Source organism: Pelecanus crispus, chromosome Z (genome assembly GCF_030463565.1).
Source record: "Pelecanus crispus isolate bPelCri1 chromosome Z, bPelCri1.pri, whole genome shotgun sequence".
NCBI classification, from domain to species: Eukaryota; Metazoa; Chordata; class Aves; order Pelecaniformes; family Pelecanidae; genus Pelecanus; species Pelecanus crispus.
The window spans coordinates 4,958,316-4,982,570 of NC_134676.1; the positions used below are offsets into that span (position 1 = coordinate 4,958,316).

General features: G+C 51.3%; 1 protein-coding gene across 1 annotated transcript in view; it reads right to left on the reverse strand.

The window, feature by feature from the left end:
* The window catches only part of ARK2C (arkadia (RNF111) C-terminal like ring finger ubiquitin ligase 2C), a 47,963-nt gene extending 28,649 nt beyond the window's left edge, over window positions 1-19,314 (reverse strand). The window contains exon 1 of the mRNA XM_075727025.1: window positions 19,254-19,314. Within this exon, the coding sequence (XP_075583140.1) occupies window positions 19,254-19,314 (61 nt within the window). The remainder of the gene's footprint in view (window positions 1-19,253) is intronic.
* Between the last annotated feature and the right edge of the window lie 4,941 nt (window positions 19,315-24,255).

The window sequence follows — 24,255 nt, forward strand, 5'->3', positions numbered from 1 at the left end:
CTGGGAACCCCCTGCCTGTACCTTGCCTGCCTGCCCTGCTGCACCAAGGGGCAAGTGCAGCTCATGGTGAGAGGAGAACAGGCAATAAACCTGGCTGATGGTCCCAGCCCAGACACCTACTCTTACCTTTTATCTTTGGCACTCGCAGGGCAGGAACTGACCAGTGGTGGGTCCCAGGAAGAGCCCAAAGCCCTGAGCCACAGGCAGAGGTTTGTACTTCTTCCCACAGTCTCAAAAATCCTGTGGGATGGGAAGAAAACATCCTCCACTTGGTCCAGCTTGTGACCCAGTTGCACAGATGTTCTCAGCCTGCTGCCTGCACTTCCCACCAGAGCAAGGACTGCAACTGAGCACCTGGGATGGGGGTGACCACATCCACCCTGGGCACCCAGACAGATTTTTAGCAGGTGACCATCCGTGGGGCCACGTGGGGGACCGCAAGGAGCCCAATTGCTGCAGGTATCCCACCTGCAAGGAAGGACCCCATGGGGCAATGGGTGCGTCAGGAGAGACCCCATGGATGAAGATCTCAGGGGCACAGGGCCTGTGCATCTTAGTGAAGCAAAGGATACCAGGAGGGTGATGGTGATGGCTATGGGGCTGGAGATGCACCCATCTGAGTGGGGCCAGGAGCATCTCGAAACTTCCCACCAGTCCAGGGTGAATAGACTGTACCACACTCCTCCCCACGGCACATGAGACACTACCAGGAACCCATGCAGTTGCAAAGTGGAAAAAAAAAAAAAATTACACTTTTTTTAGTTCCACATGTGACCTCTAGGCCCCAAGGATTTTTACTAATTATTAAATTTAATTTGTCTTGCTCTCTTCTCAGGGCTAAGGCTTTGCATCGCTGGGCCTGTATTGTTTCTGTTACAGCCTGCTGGAGTCCAGAGAAAATTCAAATTAAATATCAGTCACACGTTAAGGTCAGGCAGCTCAATTCCATTAACAGGCAGCAAGACTCAGCCTCCCTGTAATGAATGCTGCCCACGCCTCCTAATGATACCGGCAGAGGAACCAGGCAGCACCAGCACAGAGTGATTGGCACCCCACTGACACCGGGGACCACAAAATTGATTTTAAAAGTTCATTCATCTTCTACAAATCACGGCTTAAGTTTTTCTGACCTGTGACAAATCTGCACGAGCTTCAGTTAAAAGATATAGCCAAGAAGAGGGGGGAAAAAAAAAAAAGAAAAAAAAAAAAAAAAATCTGTTTCTTGCTTTGGGGATTTCAGCAGGGTTGTTCTGTCTCAGTTTCCAGCCTCCCTCCCGGCCATAAATTTCTACCCCTCACTTTATGAGCAAGATTAAAGGTTTTTCACCCCACTGCCTACCGCAAAGATGGTACAGAGGTTTTATAGATGTTATAAGATCTTCCCTGTTGTTGGACTCGTGGACATTGGATCTGTAAGCTCACCCCAGCCTGTTGGGTCTCCCCTTCCTTCTGCTTTTCACAGCCCAACAGGCACCAACGCTGGGACCCCACCTTGGTCTCTGAGCCCAGCTGGGAGGAAGCTTTGAGAAGCTGGAGGACAACACAGCAGGGAAGTGAGCAATGCAAATGCCCACCCCGTCATCTGCCCATACCCTCCTGGCATGGCCCCACGGCCGGTGGCCCACTTCACCTGCAGTTTCTCTCCCTGCTTCTACAACCAAGCAGTATAGCTGCTGTCACTCATGGGCAAAGGAGAACCTACCACTAAAAAACGTCAGAAAACACTTTTCTTACTCTTTAGCACAGTTAACCCAAATCTGAGGGTGCAGCCAGCTCATGTCTATACCACACCAGTACAACTTCTTATATAGCAACTTCTGCAACTTCTTATATAGCCTTAATTTATCAAAGTCCCATTCTGTGTCAAGGTAGGGATGTTCTCCACCACATAACACAACAACACAGGGAAGAAGCTGCCTTTGGCTGAAGTCAGGAGTTGCTCTGCTGAAGCAAGATGACAATTTTACTTGTGTGTGACTACCCAAGGTCTAACCAGCTGTGTGCCCAACACCATCGCTTCAGAGACATTTGGGAAATGTAATTGGGGTGAGGGAGAAGAGGATGAAATAGGACTTTAAGGCACTACCACAGTATAAGGAATCTGGGTTTCAGGCTGCAAGCTGTCACATCCTTACTGCTGAGGCATTTGGGAGTTTTATAGTAGCTCTTTTACTCTGTAAAATTCATCCTTCCTAAAGGAAAACATTCATTCCACTCAAGTACAAATAAGAGTTAAATACAGGCTCATCAGTTTAATAGTGTAGTTACGCCTATTAAAGCAACTGTAAAACTAACATCAAAGCATTTCACATTAATTCCCTCTCAGTGACTCCAGATCTGATCTACTTCAACAAATCCCCTGCTATTGAGAAGTGGCCACAAGTCTCCATGGCCCTGCATCAGCTGGCATTACAAAAAGTTGCTGTCGGACTCAAAAAGTCAAGATCGATCAGCTACACGGGGAAAGCAAGCCTATTGATCAGAGCAGCTAGATAAGGAAGTCCTACAGTTGGTGTCAGCAGCCAGGTTTTCCCCCAGATCATTATTTTTAAGCAGATTTCACAGAGGAGATGGGGCCTAAGTCACTCTTCCCACTACTGCAATGGGTGACCCTGGGACAATGCCTCCCCCTGAATTAAAATAAAATAATGTTAAAACCATTCTTAAAAAAAATATATATATGACACTAGGAAAGAATTGAGATTTTTATTGCTCATCCAAAAATCTCAGCTTTGTCAGCTTTCTGTTTAATTTCTAAATCTATTTCCTGAAGAAAGCAGAGATACCTGACCAACTTTTTGTGGCTAAATACAATTCTTCAGACATGTCCTGTAACACCTTTCCTCAATTGTGACCACAGAAAGGAGGATGAAAACAAGAAATCCACCTTTCCCCATCCACATTTACATTTTCCCCAGGAATTTCACCTACAAAGGAGCAGAATCATCTGCATTTTCCCTGTTCCCTGAACTTTATACCCAGCGGCCTGCAAGATGGGCACCTGTGCATTGTAGAGATGGAGAAATGAAGGTGGGAGACCAAAAGCACTTATTCAACCTTAGGGAAGGCCAGAGGGTCCGAGTGGGGATCCATGGAGCTGGGGTCAGCATCTGTGCCCACTGCCCACCTGGACACACACTTGCCATTTGGGCAAGCAGGAGCATGTCCAGCACTTTAGGGAGAGCAGTTTTCCCCTCTGGGTGTTGGACACAGCCCAGCTGCTTGGCCTTGGACCATGCCCATGGTGGTTTGAGATCTTCCTCACGCAGATGTGGCCATGGCAGTGGATCTCCCTGCCCATGGAAAGTCCCCTTGTTTGGAGGGGACAACACCAGTGCAGAATGGACAGGAAGTTCCCAACATCAAATTTTATGGCAAGGGAGAGCACATCTACACCCATGCCTATACCATCGGACTGCCCATCCAGCCCTGGGAGCAGGTGTATCCCCAGGGACTGCTGACCAGCAAGCAGGCACCTCCAAGGTGCTGTCATCTCCATCCTTGAATATATCCCAGATTGGCTGGGCAGGACCCCGAGACACTCAGAAACTGAGGAGGCTTGGCTGGAGACCTCCAGAGGTCCCTTCCCAGCTGAATTATTCTGCAACGCTCTCAGCTGGTGGAAGACGCTCTTAAAGAGAGCATCTTCTGGGGCAGCTGGGTATGGGCCTCCATGTTACAGCTCTGAAAGCACTGACAGCAGGGAAAAGTCTCCTCTGCCCTTGCAAGGGGTGTGCTTGTAAATGCACACTCATGCACAGAGCGGTGCAGCGCACAGCACTTCTGCCTCACAAGGAGCGCAGCCTTCATGCAAAGACTGGAATGAAAACAATCCTAGATGTTAAATTTCCATTTATATTGTCAGTTCACAGCATAACTGAACCTTTAGAGAAAGCAGAAGGAGATTAAAAGATTTTTCACTGCGCTAACTGCTGAATGCAGGAGAAGACTTCTGCCCGAGTTGAAATAATACAGCATGAATAACATTAGCCCATGTAATGTCCATTGGTCAGTGGTTCTAGCAGATATCAAGCAGAATAGATAAAAGCAGCAATTATAAAGGTGTATTTCAGATTCAACCCAGCTCTGGGGGAAAAAAAAAAAAAAAAACCCACACACATACAAAACCATCTGTTCAAGCCACTAAATCTGTTGACTCCTCAGAGCTCCCAGTTACAAACAAAAAGGAATTAAAGTTGGGATCTGAACTTCTCAGTGATGTTGATTAAAGCCTGGTACCTCTAAAACACCAGCCGAGCTGCACACTGCTTTAACAAAATTTCTCTTGTGTTTTTGAGAAACATAGGCTACAAAGAATCTAATCCTGTTCCTCCATTCAGAAGAAGCATTTTGACCAAGCAAATCAAACCGAGCCCTGTTAGGAGGTGCTGGCTGGCTCAGAAGTTGTCCAAGATTCGGCAGATATGCCAAGATCTAGCCCCAAAGACTCTGCAACACAGCCCCCAAGCCCTGAATACCCTTCGCATGGAAAACTGGATAGGTGAATCTTGATTTCTGACTTTTTACAGTGCGATCATTCTTATTTTTTAGAGAAACAACAAAGGCTGTATGGATTGCAAACTTCCTCCTGGGACCCCTGGGTTCAGGTCATTTATCCTTCTGCTCCAACAGAGTATCTGGATTTCTGCTCTCTGTGTTTTGGGGTAGCGGCACAGCAGTGAAAAGCCCCGCTAGCACTATCCTGCTTGGAGTTTTAAATGCAGAGATGCCCTGGTATTACAGGTGCAGATTGGGCAGAGCTACCGCACTCCTGAATGCCCCATTTCCTTGATGACAAGTGGTGGCTCATTCAACCAAAGTGCCCAGCCCTTCAGAGCAGCTCAGCTTGCTTGACAAAGGTCTCCTTTTCTCTCAATATTGTGGAAACAAGCCAGTGGCCACCCCTAACCCCTGCCCAGCTTGGATACAGTGGAGACCCACAGCTCTCAACCATTACCAAGCTGCACTGACAAGCATCCCCAGCCCGTGGTGTGGGATCTCTCTAGGTGTTGCTGCTTTTCCTTGACTTTCTGGTCCATCACCCGCTGCCCTGAGAGCCTCCTGGGCTTCCCACTGCGTGTTGCCCTCCCTCCTCCACCATCAGCCAGCACTTCCTCATCAGAGCCCAGCTAAAACCTCTCCCACAGATGCAAGTTTGGCAGGAATTTTAAGCCCTGCTCTTTGGAGGGAGCAGGACACCAGAGGCAAAAGCCACCTTTCTCACCATGGAAGGTGGTGTGCACATGGACATAGCGAGAAAGCAACTCCTACAGCTTAAGGACTGCACCACAGACAACCCCAAACCTCAGGAGACGTGGGGAGCAGAACCCTCGTGGCAGATTTCGATAAGAACAAAGCATTTTTTCGTTGGCTTTTTGGTGTCTGAACTTTGACAAACACTTTGCATTTTCATGGTCCTGTTGTGTTCTGGGCTTTTATCCCTTTTTTCTATTTTTTTTTTTTTTTAAATCACAAAGTCTCATTATATTTGTTGGCTTTCTCAAAGCAGCTCCCTGGCGTGATGCAAAAGTGTGTGCATCACGGCATTGCTACAAACGGACTTGTTCTTTACGCTGAAAATAATAAAAGTGACCGGGAGCTGGGTCTATTCATGGGCTGGAGAAGAGCATTTCGGCTCAGAGGGCAGGGTGCCAACTCTGCACACCCACTTGCTCCATTAGACTTACCTCCAGTAAGCTCCAGGCTGCTTTCAAAGAGGAGTCCCCAAAGTCCTCTGCAGAGGTGGCAGCTGCAAGCAGGGTTAGTTGTTGGGTGCCCTGGTACATCCCTCCTTGCCTGCACCATCCACCTGCTTGGCCCTGGCTCCCAGGAAGGTTCCAGCACCTCTCTGGTGCCCTTTGGCTTTCACGCTGGCCTGGGTGTCACCTTCCCCCAAGGGATGCTGCCAGTGAGTTGGGTTTCTGCAAAGCACGCCCATCCCCCCGTTTCCCATTTGAATTGCAGGGCATTGGGAAGAGGCCTTTGCTGCCTCCCATTTGCACTGTGGGGCCAGAGAGCTGTGACCAGCTGTGCCGGTGCACCAAAAACAGGAGGCAGGGGAGAGGAGAGGCACCAGTGTTCCCTGTTTGACATGATGAGAGAGCAGCAGCACTTTTGCACAATTATTTTCTGCAAAGCATCCATCCAAACCACCCCCTCCCTAAAAAGAGCAATATTTTCTAGAAGTGAAGCAGGGTGAGGGATGCGTACCTAGAGCCCACTCAGCACCACACCATGATGCTCCTTTCCCCTGGCCAAATGACCAATATGACCATGCTTTAAAGCTAGTACTCTGGTTACGAGACAGACTTCCCCATCACTGCGCTTCCAACGCCAGTTATTACAGCATCAATCACAGCCATCTCCTGATGCAGCAGCCAGAGGACACCACTTGTTCTTCAGCCTCCTCATCCCTTCAGCCCAGACAGAGCTCCCAAAGAAAGTCCTCCATCTTCTGGACACACTATCCCACGGACAGCCACAGTGCCTTACCCTCCCCTCCACTAACACACACCAGACCAAAGTGTTATCCAAAGCTGGTGCTGCTATAGAATGTCCATTGTAAAGCCCTACCCTATCTATGCTTTTGTTTGGTTAATAGATTGCTAATGACAAATTGTCCAGGAACAGGACAAGGTAATGCATTACTGTCTTGACTACTAAACCATTAAGAGTTACTAAGGATCTGCCAAGAAGGAAAGTAGGGGAAAGATAATTTCGGCAGGGGGAGATTGCAACCACCAACTCAATTAAAAACTAGAGAGACTACCCCCCGCAATTCTCCTTGAGCATGCGTAGTAAGTTAAAATTATATTGTGCCTTGAAATTTAAGTGAAGAAGATATGAACAAGTAAGAGACAAGTATGCTTAGCAAATTTAATGATTACATAGTCGATAGGTGTGGTGTGTTAATTGTAATGTATAAAAGTTAGAGAAAACCTTGGTGAGTGTGCTAGCTTTGTGGAAATACCACCTAGCACCCAAACTTGCACAGCTTTGAGAATAAAACAATATCTCATCTCAGCATGCGACGATTGGCTTATTGCACACCGGGTAAACAAGCCCTGTTTGGGACAGCAGAAGTGCTTGAGCATCTCAAGTGTTTCCAGCAGGTTTAAGCTCCGGAGCCAGCACCAGCGCTGAGGAAGGCTTTGGTGTCTGGGGAATGAAGGTGAGGAAGGGGCAATTCAGAAAAACCCATTGCATCCATGGGGGAAAACATGGCTGATATTTAAAAACATGGTGGGAAAAGAGAGAGGTAGAAGGTGAAGAAATCAAGTGAAGGTAATACCAACAGCAGTGCTGGCCAGGGGGACTTCTCATGCCTTGTAATGCATTTGCTGAAGAGTAGCAAATGTTGCACCTCTTCAGAGAGCCAGAGGATGGGTCGAAGCCTGGGTATGCCAGCATCGAGGTCAGCCCAGGCTGAAAAGACTTCCTCTCCTTGCTTAGTTTCTAATAGAAAAACATCCAGTGAAAGACGCTGGGCTGTGGACAAGGAATCCTAGGACAAGGACAGGGGTTCAGCACAGCTGGTCCCACACCATCTGGATGAATACACAAGCCAGTGTAATATATCCCCAAAACTGCTATGAGCTTCCTGGATGTTGTTGAGGTCTGGCCCTTGATTTTGTTAATGGGGCTCAAAATTGCTTGTTACAGGAAGAACAGAGTCACACTTGGCACCTAACAAACATATTTTGGCTTCCCTAAAAGCACCCCAGCTCCTTTCAGGAGGAACTGCTTTCTGTCCAAGGGACAGAGGGCGTGGGGATTTACCTTGCCTCTTTTCCCCTTGGTCCATGTCCTATTTTTCTAGGCTTGTAACTGTGTCCTGGTAGTATTTTCCTTCCCCAGGACACCCCTGCACCCTATAGAAGAAGCATCACGTGCCATCTGGATCTGGCAATACTGGACTCTCCTTGCAGATGACCCAGGGCAAGATGAGACATCCTTATCTCCAGGGTACTTCCACGGTCTCCTTTGACAAAATACCCAGGATTTCCACCGACAAGTTTGTAATCACACATGCCAGACAGATTTTCCTTCTCAAATCAAACAAGGCCATGGAGGAGGTATTATTTGTCCCTGTAGGCTGAAGTAACTCAGGTGGATGAGCCCAGTGAGGAGCAAAGCAGTGGTTGCACATCCCGTTCAAGACCTCAGCTCTCATTTTCATTTTGGAAACTGCCTCTGGTCCTCGCAAGCCAGGAAACCCACCCTCATTGCCAACAGAGGTGAGAAGGAAGGAGAAGCAGGGGCCGACACGACCTCCCTCATTTTGTGAGGGGCCAATTACATTTTGTGACCACCCGCACCGAGAACACAGGCCCTGCTTCTGCAAGACTCATCTAGGGCACTTTCTGGTGATTAAATAAATCCAATTCCTGCACACACTAAAGTCACAACATGGTTTCACACTACAAGAATGCAGAGGACTGGGGCAGTCTATTCCTGACCATTGCATGCTTTCCAAGCGAGTACAAAACACCAACTCCATCTCTTGGATATGGAAAAAAAAAAAGTTATGTCTAGGTGAAACATTTCTGTACAAAAAACCCAACTGAAAGATTATGATGAATCGGTATTATTCCCCACAGCCAGTTGATGCTGTTTCATTTTCTGTCATAAGGTAGCATTTCACTTCTGGGGTTGTGGCATATTTCATCTCATTTCAAATGAACCATTTAAAAGCCTTCCCCCACCCCCCATTTTGAAAAAACTCAAAAGGCAATATAAAACTAGGAAAGTAAATTTTCAGCCGGTGAACCAGAAAATAATCATCATCATCAAATCCAGATATCTGTTTTCACGTAGCTCTAGTCCCCTGCAACTCGAGTCGGTAGAAGTGCCTTCAGCTGAGCTGCTGGCCCACCACCCATCGCTCACCCGTGCATCCCCCTGTTGCCATTGGAACGCAACGTCCCTCACTCCGTGGCCCAATTCCCATGCAATATTCCTCTACGTTGCAAATGAGTTTAATTTCTTTTTTTTTCAGCACACAGCTTCAAGGAGCTACCTCAGAGACAAAAGTCTGGCCACCACTCATTAATGTAAGTCAGGAAGGAGTCATGCGGAGAGCTGAGCAACACGGTAAGGATGGGCGATGGGTTTTGTTGCTGCTTTGGTAAGAGCAAGAAGGTGTTTCACTCCCTGGGCTGTGGGTCACCCTTCAGCCCTTGCAGATGGGATGTTTGAGGGGCTCCACCTCCCCACATCCCTGCAACCTCTGGCTGCCTCCTGCCCACCCAGATTCACCCATCATTTCCCACCCAGACCAGATTCACATGCTGGTGACCAAAATGCCAGACGGTGTAGGTCAGCCTGCAGCACCTGGCCAGGTTCGATGCTTACCTCCAGACTCTCCCAAAGCTGCCCTTGACACACGATACAACCATTACCTCAGGTCCATAGAGACATTTCCCACTCAGGCCAACCAGGGCCAAGCAAAACCAACTCCGTAAATGCCTTTGGTACACAATGGATAAAATTTTCTCTATTCAGCCTCATGGAGAGCTGCCTGCAGCCCATCGATCTCAAAGGAAGCCCTGCCCAGAGGAGGGAGTTTGGAGGGAGTTTGTGGGTGGCTAGCATGGGAGGGGATCCTTTTTTATAGGGTTGCATGCAACCGAGACATTCACTATTAAAAAAAAAAAAAAAACCACACAAGCCTTGTAACCCCAAGCCCACTCATGTCATGCTATCTCTGTGCAGAGAGCCTCCTCATTCCTTATCTCAGCCCCTGGAGATTTGTGGGATATCACAAATAAGGGCTGGACAAGATAAGGCTTCTTGCAACACGCTGCTTGGTCCCAACGTCTATAAAGCCCCACCGTGACAAATCTGAACAGGCCAGTGCCTGGGGATGCTACATTTCATCCCTTTTCAGGCCAACCTTGCTCCTTTCCAGATGTTTTGAGCAAACATTTTGGATGTTTTTCTCCCCCCTGTTCTCACACCTTAGATGCCCACCTCCAAACCCTACCAACGCCCTCGGCCTCCCACCAGGAAGAGCAGAGGCCAAAGAGGCTCAATTTTGGCCAAGCAAAGCTTAATCCACTCCTGGTCCCTTCCAGCTCCTAGCGCTGAGGGAACACCTTAATTGCAATTAGCCACTCGTGCTGTAAAACCCCCCGAGGAGGAGGCGAGCTGTCAGGATCTGACCCTCCAGGGTTTACCACCGTGGTAATGCAAAACCAGGCAACGAGATGTTTATAGCCCAGTGATTCATAACACTGCAGAGTTTGCAGGAAATGTAACTCCATTCATGATTAAGAAATGCTCTTGTTTTCTGCTAAATATATAAAATAATCACTCATCCCCTGAGCAGCAGATGCAAATTATACATAGTATTAGCCTCATATGCCAACCGCTATAATTCCGGTGCAGCATGAAGCCATTTCCCAAGGCTCTAGAAGTCCCTTAATCTGCCTTTTGACGTCAAATGACAAATTTATTGCCGGGGATCATTAACAGGATGACTAATGAAAGCTGATAAGTGAATTTATAAATGAAATTAAAGATATTAACATTAAAGGCCAGGCTACAAGAAAGAGATATGTGGATTCAGCAAACCACAACAAGAAGCGCGGTAATCTGCGGGAGATTTACAGCTCTTTTCCTGCCAGGCAAATTAGAGACGTGGTATTTTCCGCCTGGAAGATGCAGAAACTGCCAGGCTTGACGGACACCTCTCCTGAAGCATTATCACCCCCATTACCTTCAGACGCTGCCAGAGATTTAAAAAAAAGCTCCTACTCAAACTTGCCAGCAAATGCCACGCCAGCGCTGAAAACACACCGATAGTCTTGCAAAGATAACTGCATCACCAAACCCTCACGCAAAGAAAATACCTTTAGACTGTGGTCAGTTTGCTGCCAATTACTCCTTTTTTATTAAAAAAAAACCAAAACCAAACAGTTCAAACTAGGTACTCATCTTACCCCAGTATAAATGCCAAGCAACCCTTTTAAAAAAAGTTGAGGATGTATTTCAGATTTATTCACATATAAACAAGTTCAGACCTTTCCAGCTTGGTGTCCGATCCCACATCCAGGCAGCTTCACCAACAAACCCACAGCTCACTTCTGACTCCAGCTGCTCCTCACTGAGTGGGGGGCTCACAGGAGAGTCTATTTAAGTCTCAGCTCCCACCAGCTGATGATGATCAGCCCTGAATGGACCAGACAAACGTCCTCTGCTGCCCCAAGGAGCACAGACAAATGAGATCTACCCAATGCTGCAGGGCTGCATAAGAACAGGCACCTCCTCTGCTATCAACCACAAAAAAAAAAAAAAAAAAAAAAGAGGAGAAATCTTCCTTTTATCTGTAGGTGCCCAGTTTTCCAGAACACATATCATGGAAACAGGTTGGTTGGGCAAGTACTCATGAGTGGTGCCTCTTCATGCACCCACAGCTTCCAAGAAAAACCAAGACTCCTTTGGATATATCAGGACCTTGAGCGTGACATTAGGGAGAGTCAGATGCCACCAGGAGAATGAGAAAGCCCAGAGACACAACACAAAGCCCCACTGGGGAGGGCACATTTGGCTATGGGGACGTTTTCCAAACCCACCCTCCACTGGAGGAGCCCAAAGTGGGGAGCAGCCGCAGGTGCCCGAGGGACTGTATTTCCGAATGTCTTTCAGAGACCCCCCCAAGCCTGGAGAAGACGGTAGCAGGTTTTTGGAGCAGCTCCTAACCCAACCCCAGCGCTGCGTGCCTGGACACCTGGCATGGGAGGCTGTCCAGCTCCATCAGGTTCCTGCTCAAAGTCCCTTCAAAGAAGTCCCGGGAGGTACCCATGGCCCGGCTTTCTCCTCGTTTAGGGAAATGGCTGCTCCTTGTACCATTTGGGGAAGGAGGTGGAGGAGGGACACATGGTAAGAGCTCCACAGCATCACTTGAGCCCCACAGGGAAAACCAGCAATGGCCAGTCTAAGCCGATGGTCACCCACACCTTGGGGTGCCACCTCCAGGCAGGGCAGCCACTGCGAGCGGCCAGGAGCACAGGGATGCGGGGCGAGAGACAGAGACATCCAGGTCCTTCTCCAAGCTACCAAAATGCTCATCCGAACATCTCCCCACAGGCACGTCCTCACTTGGAAGGGTCCCAGCCCACGGGTACCAAGCTGCCCCTTATGGCCTCTCCCCATAATCTGCTGCTTCACTGCTTCCAGCATCTGCTTTCCTCCTAACCCCGCTGGGCTTATTCACTCAAACCAAAGCAATAATCTTCATTAAAGAGCTACAAACCATACATGTGCAACTTCCCTGCGGGCACATGTTACAGCCTTTAAAGGGAGGGAGAGAAAACAAGTGGTTAAGGACACTTACCACGAGGGATCCACCATAGCACGTGCCAACCAGCCCAACCCAACCGGGGCTGGGAAATGTAAAGGAGCAGCAGGCGGGAAAATGGGTGAGAAAAGGTCCCAGGAGACTGCAAAACTGAGCAGAGGAGGAGCAGGAAGGGTTAAGCAAAGGTGGTGGGGAGGCACGGAGCAGACTTGGCTTTGCTTGCCCTGTGTCCCGGCGCTGCTGAGCTCTGCCAAGCTCAGCTCTCCGGCATGGGAGCCTGGTCCCTGCAACGACCAGGATCTGCTGCTCTGACTGAAGTGATTTGTTTTTTTTATTTTACAGGGAGAATTTAGCCACTCCCAAAAGACCTGAGTTTCTCCCTAAGAATGTTTAGGAGTAAGACAAGAGCACACAAGGATTAAATTGGTGGGGGGTGTCTCCCATGGGATCCTGTGCGGAGCTGCTCACAGGCACAGCATGGCTTGGGAAACCCTGATCCCTCTGCCGACTGACCCACTCCGTCTCCCCAAATTGAACCCCAAAAGGGAGAAAATGATCATTTTCCCCACTGGGTCTTAGCCCCACTCTTGCTGCCCACCTACAGGTCCCTGCCCTGGCCCCACCGCAGCCATGCGTTGCCCTTCACCTTCCTAGACCACCGCATCGGCCGGAAGATCTCCCGAGCGTTGTAGCTGACCTCTTGAGTTTTGAGCACCCAAGTTTGCCATAAGCGGCAATTTGAAGCTTTACTTTATATGCTGCCCTTTAATGGAAAAGCCTTGTGCTAGCGCCCGACTCCAGGAGCTGTGGGTTTACATGGCAACACCCAAAAACTGTGAGGTGCCCAAGAGCCACAGGACATTTGGCGGTGCCATCGCAGCGCTCTCAATTGCAAAACCAACTCCGGCCTTGGAGGTGATGGGTATCGAAGGTGATCTAGAGGCAGAGGAAGATCTAGAGGTGGTCAAGAATTGGAACAGGCTGCCCAGAGAGGTGGTGGAGTCACCATCCCTGGAAGTGTTCAAAAAACAGGTAGATGTGGCACTCTGGGACATGGTTCAGTCTAGTCTACCCTTGATTGGCTTAGAGTGGACTTGGTGGTGTAGGTTAATGGTTGGACTGGATGATCTTAGAGGTCTTTTCCAACCTAAACGATTCTATGATTCTATGAAGACCTTCCGCAAAGTCTCCCCTTGCATTTCTGGCACATTTATGTAATGCTCCCCCCAAAACGAGCGCTCCCCGGTTAAGGGGAGGGAAAGACTTTTCTCTGCTGACCTGCTGCAGCACGTGTCCCTTCTTGAACACCTCCAGAGATAAGGACCTTCCAGTTTCGCCACGAGGCAGCCCCAGCGCACGGGTTGGGTTTAAACCAGCGTGTAAATGGGCTGGAGGGGATGCCTGTGCCCTCGCTACCCGGTGTCGTGCCCCGAAAGAGCCATCCTCCCCTCTCCGGCCACCCCTGCACCTGCAGCGGTTGCGACCATCACCCAGCTGGTCGGTGGAGAGGGATGAGCCGGTCTTGGGAGGTCACACGTGCTCCCCGTGGCACTTGGGCTGGGGCTGGGGGGGTCTCCTACAGCTTTGGGAGGCCGGAGCTCCCGCGCCTGTCCCGGCAGCGCTCCATCCTCCCCTTTCAGCTAACGAGGTGCTCCCCAAATTACGAGCAGGGTTTAAAACAAGAACAACAAAAAAGGAAGCTCAGACTTACTCTAGGACAGTCCTTCCAGGAGGTTCACGGAGGAGGACTCGGCGCGAGACCGGTGACTCGGCGAGGCCCGGGGCGGTTACGGCAGCGTCCTGGCGCCTACGGATCTCGCCCCCCTCCCGGTTTTGCACCCCAGACTCGGATGCACCGAGCGATGCCGGACTGTATCCCCACCGCATCCCCACCTCCTCATCCCACCCCGGCCACAGCAGCTTCTGGGTTTTGGGGGAACACCCCCCCCCCCCCTGCAATCCGTGCCCCCAGCTTCGCAGCGGCGTTTGCTTTCTCGCTCGGGCACCAACTCACCGGTTCTTAAATAACAATTTCCACGGGGCCGGATCCGCACACAGCGAGGTAAATCCGGATCAGCTTTCATTTAGACTTTGCTGATAATTCCCGATATGAGCAAAAAGTTTGTTTAACCTTTGTCTTAAAAACGATGGAAATGGTGACAATGCCCCAAACCCTGTGTGAGGACAAGACCGGTCCAGCTGCCATTTGGCATCGTTAAATGCACGCAAGATGTGTATAAGACCTTTACGCAACCCTTATACAAATGAATCTCCCAGCTTGTTTTGTTCGTGTTTGGGATTATCCGTCTCCCTGTTACTGAAAGAAGTTATTTAGAGCAGCCCAGGAATACAGGTTGGTGCTGGCGAGACGTATAGGCTTTATAGAAATCGCTGCGTGTGCCTCCACACCCACAGCAGCACCGCCAGCACGTGACTCGTCTTGGATTTCCTCAGCCCGCGACGCTAAAAATCAAAAAAAAGATTATTTTCTTCGTACCAGGTGGCTTTTCAAGACTCGGGAGCGTCAAAGGAATTAAGGCATTAAATTGCGGATGCATTTGATGGATTATGAGCTATGAAAGCCTGGTGGCTACTGACTAATAAGGCTGGGAGGTGGAGGTAGAGGGGGGGAAACGTTTCCTCTCGTAAGAACGTGTTTCTAACAAGACAGGTCAAAATACGATGCGGATGATAAATCGCTTCGTGCGAGTTCCCATTAACCCAGCAGCTTTCCGTATGATTAGATTCCCGAGGTATCCTCCGAGTCTATCGACCAAACAGTTTTGCTCTGTATTAGCGCTAATTTGCAGAAGCACATCTGGGGTGGGGTGGGGGGGTTTATTCCGCTCGCCGCAGCGAATCCGCCGCTCCTAACAAAGGGGCGGCTGCCGGCAGGTGTCCGTAGCGCGAGGTACGCTTTTTGGGAAGGGATTGGGTTTATCCGTGTGAGGGTTTTGGGGGTGAGGTAGGGGAAGGGGGGGGGGATTCATATTTTTCCACGCCGTAACCCAAAAATCTCATTGTTTCACGTGTCGGGGGGGGGGTTGAATTAAACAAATAAAATAAAAGAAGTGGGGGGGAAGGGGGAGGGGGGGGGGGGGGGGAAAAAAATCACATTGGAAAATGATCAGCCCCAACAGGCATGCATGTCGCCCTTCATGCAAGCGAGAAGCACAGCCTCCCTCCTCGGGATGCGTACGGGGACGTGTGTCACGCACGGAGCTCGGCGCTGGCCCGGGGAGGGGACGGAGCGAGGACAAAGGGCCACAGCACACAGCACACCGGGGGGAGCGGGGGCACCCGTGCTGCTCGGACGGGGAGGGGGACGGGGCGGCCGAACAGTCATCGAGATAGATGGAAAAGGAAAGATGGAGGAAATCATAATAAATGCATGTTGGAAATAAAAAAAAAAAAAAAAACAAAAAAAAAAAAAAAAAAAAACCAAACCAAAGTCAGGATAGAGCTAGGAGGGAGGTGGAAAGGCACGGCCTTGCAAAATGATGCGGCTCTTGGAGGGGTGCTGGGGTAAGGCAGGGCGGGCTGCGGGAGCCCCTGGTTTTTTTGTTTTGTTTGCTAGCGGGCTCCTCTTGAAATTTTAGCGGTGGGAAGCACCGACCTGCTGAATTTCTCTTCCTCTCCTTAAAGACAAATAACCAACGCTGCGTCTCCCCACCTTCCGTGGAAACGCAATTAAGACAAAATGCTTCCACCACCACATCCCCCCCCCCCCCCCCCCGCCGCCCTCCCCAACGCCTCCGCCCCCCACCAACCCCAGCCCCATCTCGGGAGCCCTGACTTCCCTCGGTTTCTGGTGGCATCCAAGCCAAAAATCGGGAGGTTTTACAGGACCATTTTGCAGACCTGGGAAAGGAGGTCTGGTGCAGGAAGGAGGAGAGGTGACCAATATTATTATTATTATTATTATCGCTTTGCAGCTGCGGCAAAACCGCTCGCCGACCGCTATTTGGCTGCCCATCCCTCCCTGCTTCCAATATTTTAAGGTTTCCCACGACTTACTTTTTTTTTTTTTTTTTTTTTTCCCTTCCCCCCTCCCCGCCCCCAACCCCCTAATTTGTTCTTTTGACCAAATGGGGTTATTCAAAAGATGGTGGGCCTGGAGGCTTCGAGCAGGAAAATGTAGTTACAACATTAGCAGCTGGGACGGTTTTACCAGCCCTGCCTTGCAGGGGTCTAGTGAAGATATTTATAGCGTGCCAGTCGCCGCGGGACCAAGGCACGGCAACTTCTCGCCTAGCAGATGGTGGGCAGGGCACTCACATATATGTATATGTTTAAATATACAGCTAACAGATTAGAGGGATTTCCGCCCCCCCCCCCCCCCCGCCCCCAGGATCATTTACCTCTTGTTAATCAGTTTAAAAAAAAAAAAATTTCCCCCCATCCATCCGGAGGTCATCCCTCTCACTTTGGTATCAGTCTGGTAAGGAATGTGTAATGTTGTAACTAGAATGATATAAGCAGCAGACCCTTCATCATTTTTTTTTTTTTTTTTTGGGATTAAGAATGAGGGCTTGGATTTATACACTTTTCCTTTTTTATTTTTTTGCTATTCTGCGGTAAAACAGAATTCTGCATCGGCACAACAGTAATACGGACTGTGCGTCTAGGGAGTATGTACACACAGACTAATGCTGAGGGTAGATATGGGAGAGGAGAAAAAAAATAATATATATAATGTATTAAAAAGCCCCCCATATCTGCACTACGGGGGAAAAAAATCCACTCACTCAAACCTCACGATGGGGGAAAAGCAAGGAAAAAATCTAAACAGCAGGATACGACAATAAATGGGAAAACAGCAATAGAAAAAGCACACTAGGTTAATATAGGAAAACTAGTTTCTTTATTGAGAGATCGTATATTAGTATTAGTGGAATCGTGTGTAACAATGTCATCATGCACACAATACAAAAAGGCAAGGCCCACCATGCTATGGAAGGGCAACAGAACAAAAGCAGCGTACACTGAGCAGATGTATAGGCTACAGCACATTACATTTCAGCAGGGTATGTCTCTACAGAGAGATTTACATCAGAAACTAGGTAATGTAAAAAAATACAGACCATGCTTTAAGTTTTAGTACAAGAAAAAGGTGAAGATACACAACCAAAGGATATTCGATACAGAAAATTACCCACAAAATAAGAACAGGAAGTAATTTAGCACAGCAGAAAAAAATGTTATCCCTGTTTAATGGAAACCCATTTTGCCAGTCGTCTCTTTTCGCAAGCAAATTTTAAGATTGGGGGGGTGGTGGTGGGGGGGGGGAGCTGGGGTGTTGGCGCTCGCCAGGTCGGAGGTGCGCTAACGGGACGGGACGCTTGTGGCTGGCGGGGCCGGGCGGGATGGAGCGCGGGGGCGGCCGGGCGAGCGGCTGGGTGGGTGGGTGGGCACCCACGGGGGACAGCTGTCGGCTGGGGTGTCACCGCCGCCGGGCACGGGGGGGCTGCACCCCTTGGCGGGCAGTGCTCACCAGCACCGGCCAGCAGCTTTTGGGGGGGTATTTTAGCCCCCTTGGCGGGCAACGCTCATCAGCACCGGCCAGCAGATGTTTTGGGGGGGTATTTTAGCCCCCTTTGTGGGCAATGCTCACCAGCACCAGCCAGCAGCTTTTTGGGGGGGTATTTTAGCCCCCTTGGCAAGCAACGCTCACCAGCACTGGCCAGCAGCTTTTTGGGGGGGTATTTTAGCCCCATTTGTGGGCAATGCTCACCAGCACCAGCCAGCAGCTTTTTGGGGGGGTATTTTAGCCCCATTTGTGGGCAATGCTCACCAGCACCGGCCAGCAGCTTTTTGGGGGGGTATTTTGGCCCCCTTGGCAAGCGACGCTCACCAGCACCAGCCAGCAGCTTTTTGGGGGGGTATTTTGGCCCCCTTGGCAAGCGACGCTCACCAGCACCAGCCAGCAGCTTTTTGGGGGGGTATTTTGGCCCCCTTGGCAAATGACGCTCACCAGCCAGCAGCTTTTTGGGGGGGTATTTTAGCCCCCTTTGCAGGCAATGCTCACCAGCACCAGCCAGCAGATTTTTGGGGGGGTATTTTGGCCCCCTTGGCGGGCAGCGCTCACCAGCACCGGCCAGCAGCTTTTTGGGGGGGGTATTTTAGCCCCCGTTTACCCACAGAGCTTACTCACCAACTCTTCTCCAATTGTATATTGGGAATTAAGGCCAATTACGTTTCCTTGGCGGATTTCCCCTCCCAATTTAGTTTTTTTTGGGGGGGGGGGGGGGTTGGCTGCAATCTGGGGGGCTTTGGGGCCCCCCCAAGCCCCTCAGGAGACTCTGCACCCCACGACCACAGCAAAATGAATCCACTTAACAGGAATTTACAGTGCAATGTACTCAGCTAAACAGGATGAAGGTACAAAAATGGCTGTTATCGTCTACAGCTACGCTGAAATGGCCTGGTGGCTACGCTACACGGCGAGACGGGGAGGGATAGGGGTGAGGGGGGGGGGGTGGGGGGTTTAAATTAAAAAATAAAACTAAAATTTAAGGGGGGAAAATAAATAAATAAAAAGGAAAATGGATCTACCGAAGCACAGACTGGAGGTGCAGGCGGGAGCTGGGCGCCGGGGCGGCCCCGGGGGGCGGGGGGACCCCCGCGACGGGCACCGCTGGGCCTTTTCTTTTTTGGGGAGGGGGGCGCGGAGCCCTGCGCGCCCGCGGAAGCGGGGCAGGCTGGCCCCCAGCGCCCAGCTGCGAGCGCGGAGCGGGGGGGAACGGCGGGGGAAGCGGGACCCCTCCTCCTGCCAGGCAACCCGGAGCACCGGGGCCGACCCGCCGGGCTGCGCGCAGCCACAGGCGCCCGGCCACCCACCCAGGACCCCCCCCCCAACACACACACACCACCACCCTGCGCGGAGCGGCCCCGGGACACGAACCCGCGGCCCCGGGACGCGAACCCGCGGCCCCGGCGCACGGCGCGGTACCTCTGTTGCGCACGGAGCCGAAGACGGGCAGCACCAGGTAGCCGACGTGCACCAGGACCATGCTGCGGCCTTTGTGGCGCGGACGCGGCGCGGCCCGGCCCCGCTCCCGCCGGCCCCTCCGACGCGGCGGCGGCGAGTGGCGGCCGCCCGCTCCGCCGGCACACAAAGGCGGCCGCCGCCAATGGCAGCGCGCCGACCGCCGGGCGCCACGCCCCCCCGGCCGGGGAGCCGGCCAATGGGAGGCGGGGGGAGGGCGGAGGGCGGGGCGTGCGCCAAGCGGCGGCGGGCGCCTGCGTGTGCGCAGGCGCAGTGGGCACGTCCGGGCGGGCGGGAGCGCGTAGAGGCTATATAGCTGCGGGTGCGTGTGTGTGTGCATGCGTGTGTACATACGTGTGCGCGCACGGGCAGGGTGGCCAGCAGCTACGCGTGCCTGTGCACACGTGTGTGTGTACCCACGGGAAGGGCGGTCAGGCGTTGGAGCAGGCTGCGCGGAGAGGTGGTGGGGTCCCCATCCCTGGAGGGGCTCAGAAACCGCTTGTGTCAGTAATCGCTTCAGAGTCTGTCAAACTGCCTGGAAAAAAAAAAAAAAAACCCAAAACCAAACCCCACATCGACTTAAATAACCCATTTAAGTCTTGTGTGTGTGCACTTTATTGCTAAGGAAAGGTGGCTTCTTGATAAGGTTTATTGATAATTGTTTAAAGGGCTGGACTCAGAAGATGGCGTTTTTATGGCGAATTTTCTAATCAGGAGCGCAGTTTTTACGTGAATTTGGGTAAGCAGTGATACCCAAGCTGAGGTGCTCAAAAAACGGGCAGACGTGGCGCTTTGGGGCATGGTTTAGTGGGCATGGGGGTGTTGGGTTGATGGTTGGGCTGATGATCTTAGAGGTCCTTTCCAAGGGGCTGATGATCTTAGAGGTCCTTTCCAACCTTAATGATTCCTAGTTTTTACTCTCATTATAAATAATCCAGCCACCAAGCCAGGAAACATGGAATTATTACTCTGCCCTTAGTTGGTTTAGCGGTGGAGTTGGTAGCGTTAGGTTAATGGTTGGACTTGATCATTATAGAATCATAGAATCCTTTAGGATGGAAAAGACCTTTAAGATCTGGATGACCTGGATGATCTTAAAGGTCTTTTCCAACCTAAACGATTCTATGATCCTGTATGCACATACATGGGCGCCGGCACACGCGCGCAAGCACGCGCGCACGTACTCGGGCGCATGCACGCACGGCAGCACGCGTGCACGCACGTACCATATACGCGCACGCGGTCCCGTGCACATGCGCAACACACGCGTGCGCTCACGCATGCATGCATGCAAACAGGCGTGCAACCACACGTACGCACCCACAAAATGCGGGCACGCGCACCCCTGAGGCCAGCAGCCGGCACGCATCGCGCCCCGGGCCCTGCTCTCCCCTCCATACGTCCCTCGGCACCACAGCCCGTGGCACGTATGGGAAACGCGCGTCGAGCCGGGCCCAAAGCAGGGGATTGCACCGGGTGCAGGAGCACGAAGGGGCTCGTCCCCGTCCCCGTCCCCGTGGGTGACACCGCGGCCGATTGTGTCGATGCCCCGGTTACCGGCAGAGCTCCTTCGCTCGGGCGTCGCTGACCTAAAATGGTTCCAGCCGAGCCCGCAGGGATGCAGAGAGCTTGTGGAAACCCCACGGGGCTCCCAGCCGCCCTCCTCATGGGGGAAAGAACCTTTGTGGCTTAAAGGAGGACATCACCACCCCCCCCAAAAATAAAAAAACCCAGCCAAAAGCTCATCCTTGTTGATTTAAAACCATTTTAAAGGAGTGAGTAAGACCCCCATCGCACAGGACAGGTTTCTGTCATGGCCCAGGGGCCCGGGAAACATTTTACTGTGCTGCAAACCAATTTTTTGGTGCGTTTTTCCACCCTGGCCAGGTTGTTTTTGCCACCGGCCGCTGTCCCGCCGTGGGGAGCCCCCTTAATCCCCGCTGAGCTTTATCCGTCCCGTGCATCTGGCGGGTTTAAGCTCTCGGCAGCCTCCTAACATATACGTGCAACGGATTTGTTCGCCTGGATTATTGCGTTGGGTTTGTCCTTGGGTTTATTTCGTAAATTTTTTTTTTTTTTTTTTTTTTTCCTGATCGGAATTAAAACGGGGGCTTGGCAACCTGGGTCTGTTTAACCCCTTCCCTCCCGGCCCCGCAGCCTGAGGGCGGATGCCGCTGGGGACGGCTGCCTGCGCGTCTTCGTTGCCTTCTTCAGAGCTGTGACACCCACCCAGAAGGACCTTTTTGGGTAAGGTTTCACACCTCTGCTGTGCCGAGCTCCCCTCAAATGGGAGCAGGAAAAGTCCTAGGTGCCCAGTGCCTCCCAGTGCCCACCCAATTGCATCCCAGTTTGGATTTTCCCTCCTGCCTTGCCCCCCCCCGGTGTCTTCCAGGAGGCTGCGCCGACTCCAGGAGGGTTTTCCGTGGGGGAAGGCTGGATCTTGTCCCCCGTTGTCACCGTGCTGCTCTGAGCAATGCCCACGGCCGCAGCATGGCCAGACCCAGTCTGCAACACTCGGTGCTTGCAGGCACCACGCAGCAGCACAAATATTTCCAAGGAAGGTGCAAACTTTTTTTTTTTTTTTTCTTTTCCATGCTTACGCTGTAACAAAACGCTTCCTGCGCCCCGTTTGTGATGCAGCGTGGAAAAATTACCCCTTTCCACCCACTTCTACCAGCGGCAAGAAATCGTTCCCAGCAGCAAGGTGCAATCTGCTTGATCGCGCTGTGTTAAACACACCCCGCAAAGGGACACGTCTTTAAGCTCTAAAAAGCCTGGAGGGGGCTAATGTAGCCAAATTCACGTGTGAATCAACCAAGGAGAGATTTCCACCTCGTCTCCTCTTGCCCATCCCCACCGTGACGGCTGCAGGATGGGGCCCGGGGAACTCCCAGGACATGCATGGACCCTGCAAAGCACCCCGGCGTCCCCTCCGTTGTCCCCTGAGACCGCCGCTGGCCCCGGGCCGGGGGCTGCAGCCCCGCCGCCGGCTCTGGTTGCCTCGGGCAGCTGCTCCCGTGGCCCCCGGCCCCGCCGCAGCAGTTGTCGCGGGCATTTCGTGGGGCTCAGCCCTCGCTGCTGTTGCTTTTCATCCGCGTGCAACCCCCCCGCGCCGGGACACCTGATCCGTCACCAGGGCTTTGCATGTCAAGCAGATGCCGCAGGCACAGGTTGACGTTAAAATTAGCCCTTGGCTTCCTCCTGCCCACACGGCTGGTGCCTGTTGGTTTCCTCCAATGCAGCTTTTGGGGTCCTAGCACCCCCAGTTTGGGGCATCCTCCCACTTTTAGAACCATAGAATAGAATCATCGAATCGTTTGGGTTGGAAAAGACCTTTAAGATCATCCAGTCCAACCATTAACCTAACACTGCCAAGGCCACCACTACACCAATTAAGGGGAGAGTCATAATTTCATGCTTCCTGGCTTGGTGGCTGGATTATTTTTTAATGAAAGTAAAAACTAGAAGTCATTAAGATTGGAAAGGATCTCTAAGATCATCACCCCAACACCCCCATGCCCACTAAACCATGTCCCCAAGTGCCACGTCTGCCCGTTTTTTGAACACTTCCAGGGATGGTGACTCCCCCACCTCTCTGGGCAGCCTGTTCCAATGCTTGACCACCCTTTCCATGAAGAAATTTTTCCTAATATCCAGTCTAAACCTCCCCTGGCACAGCTTGAGGCCACAAGCTCTCTTTAAAAGTGAACACCATGAAATTGTTCCTCAACGCGATGTTCTCCAGTCTCGTGCATGTCACACGTGCCACCATTATACCTATGGAGTAGATGTTTTGGAGATGCTGCAGCACAGGCATTGGGGCACCGGGGCTGTCTCACCCCTCAGTCCCAGGGGGAAGGTTTCTCCCCTTAGCCAGGCACACACAAAGGGTACTCAAAAAATATAAATACAAATATAAAAATATAAATATAGAGCAGCTGAGAAGGCCTGGGACACGTATGGCACATCAGCCACTGTCCTCGGGCAGGTCCAGGGGGTGACCAGAACTCTCAGCTCATTTCCAGACCTGGCACTCGCCCTCTGCTCACCTCAAAGCCCTCGGTAATTTCGATACGATAAGGGGTTTTTCACCTTCTCTGCAAAATGGAGCTGAGGGAAATCCTTTGGGAAGTTGGGTTGGGATCAACCGGCTCAAAAACTGATGAGCCAGCATCCTTCAAACTTGGGGGTTTTTTGGCTGATCTCTGGCAGGACAGCGGAAAAAACCCCGGTGAAGGACTTTTTCTGGGAGTTTTGAAGCCATGGTTTGCTCAAGGGAGACATCTTGCACCCCCAGAGGCCGTTTTATGGCAGGCTGGGGAGCAATGGGATTGGCGGCATGAAAAGACCTGATGCCTCGCTCCTGGTAGGGATGAAGTATATGGACGGCGTGATCTCTTTGCTGGACGATGGTCTGAGCCTTTGATTATTTTCGGATCTTCAGCTACGTTTTGGATAACCGATTTCCTTGGGAGCACTTGACGTCAATGGCCATACAACCATGGCTTGGCCATGGCTGGATCTTTGGTGGTGCTTCTCGGGCAAGGGTGATGGGTCTTACAAAAACCCCGTTAAGAAGAACAGGTCTGGGGTTTTGAGGGTCTCAAGTCTTAGATGGGGGGGGAGACAAAAAGCTGCTTGGGAGACCAGCACTGAAGACGAGAACCTACAGGGAAAAGTGAAGGTGGAAAAATTAAAGGCAAAATGAAGAATGGATAGAGAAAGGGTGAAAAGGGAGAAGAAATGTCTCCAGCAAACACCATAGCATCGTACCATGCCTGGGAGCGACAGCAACCCAAACCCAGGAGGGGAGCCAGAAAGTGGGGGGCTCCTGGTTCATGAAAGGGCTTTGTTTGAGATTTATTTACAGTGCAGTTTAATCTATGATTATTTGGCTCCTTTATTTTCTGCCTCCCTGTAATTTTCCCTATTCTGCCTTTTACGCCTTTTTTTAATTTTCTCAAAA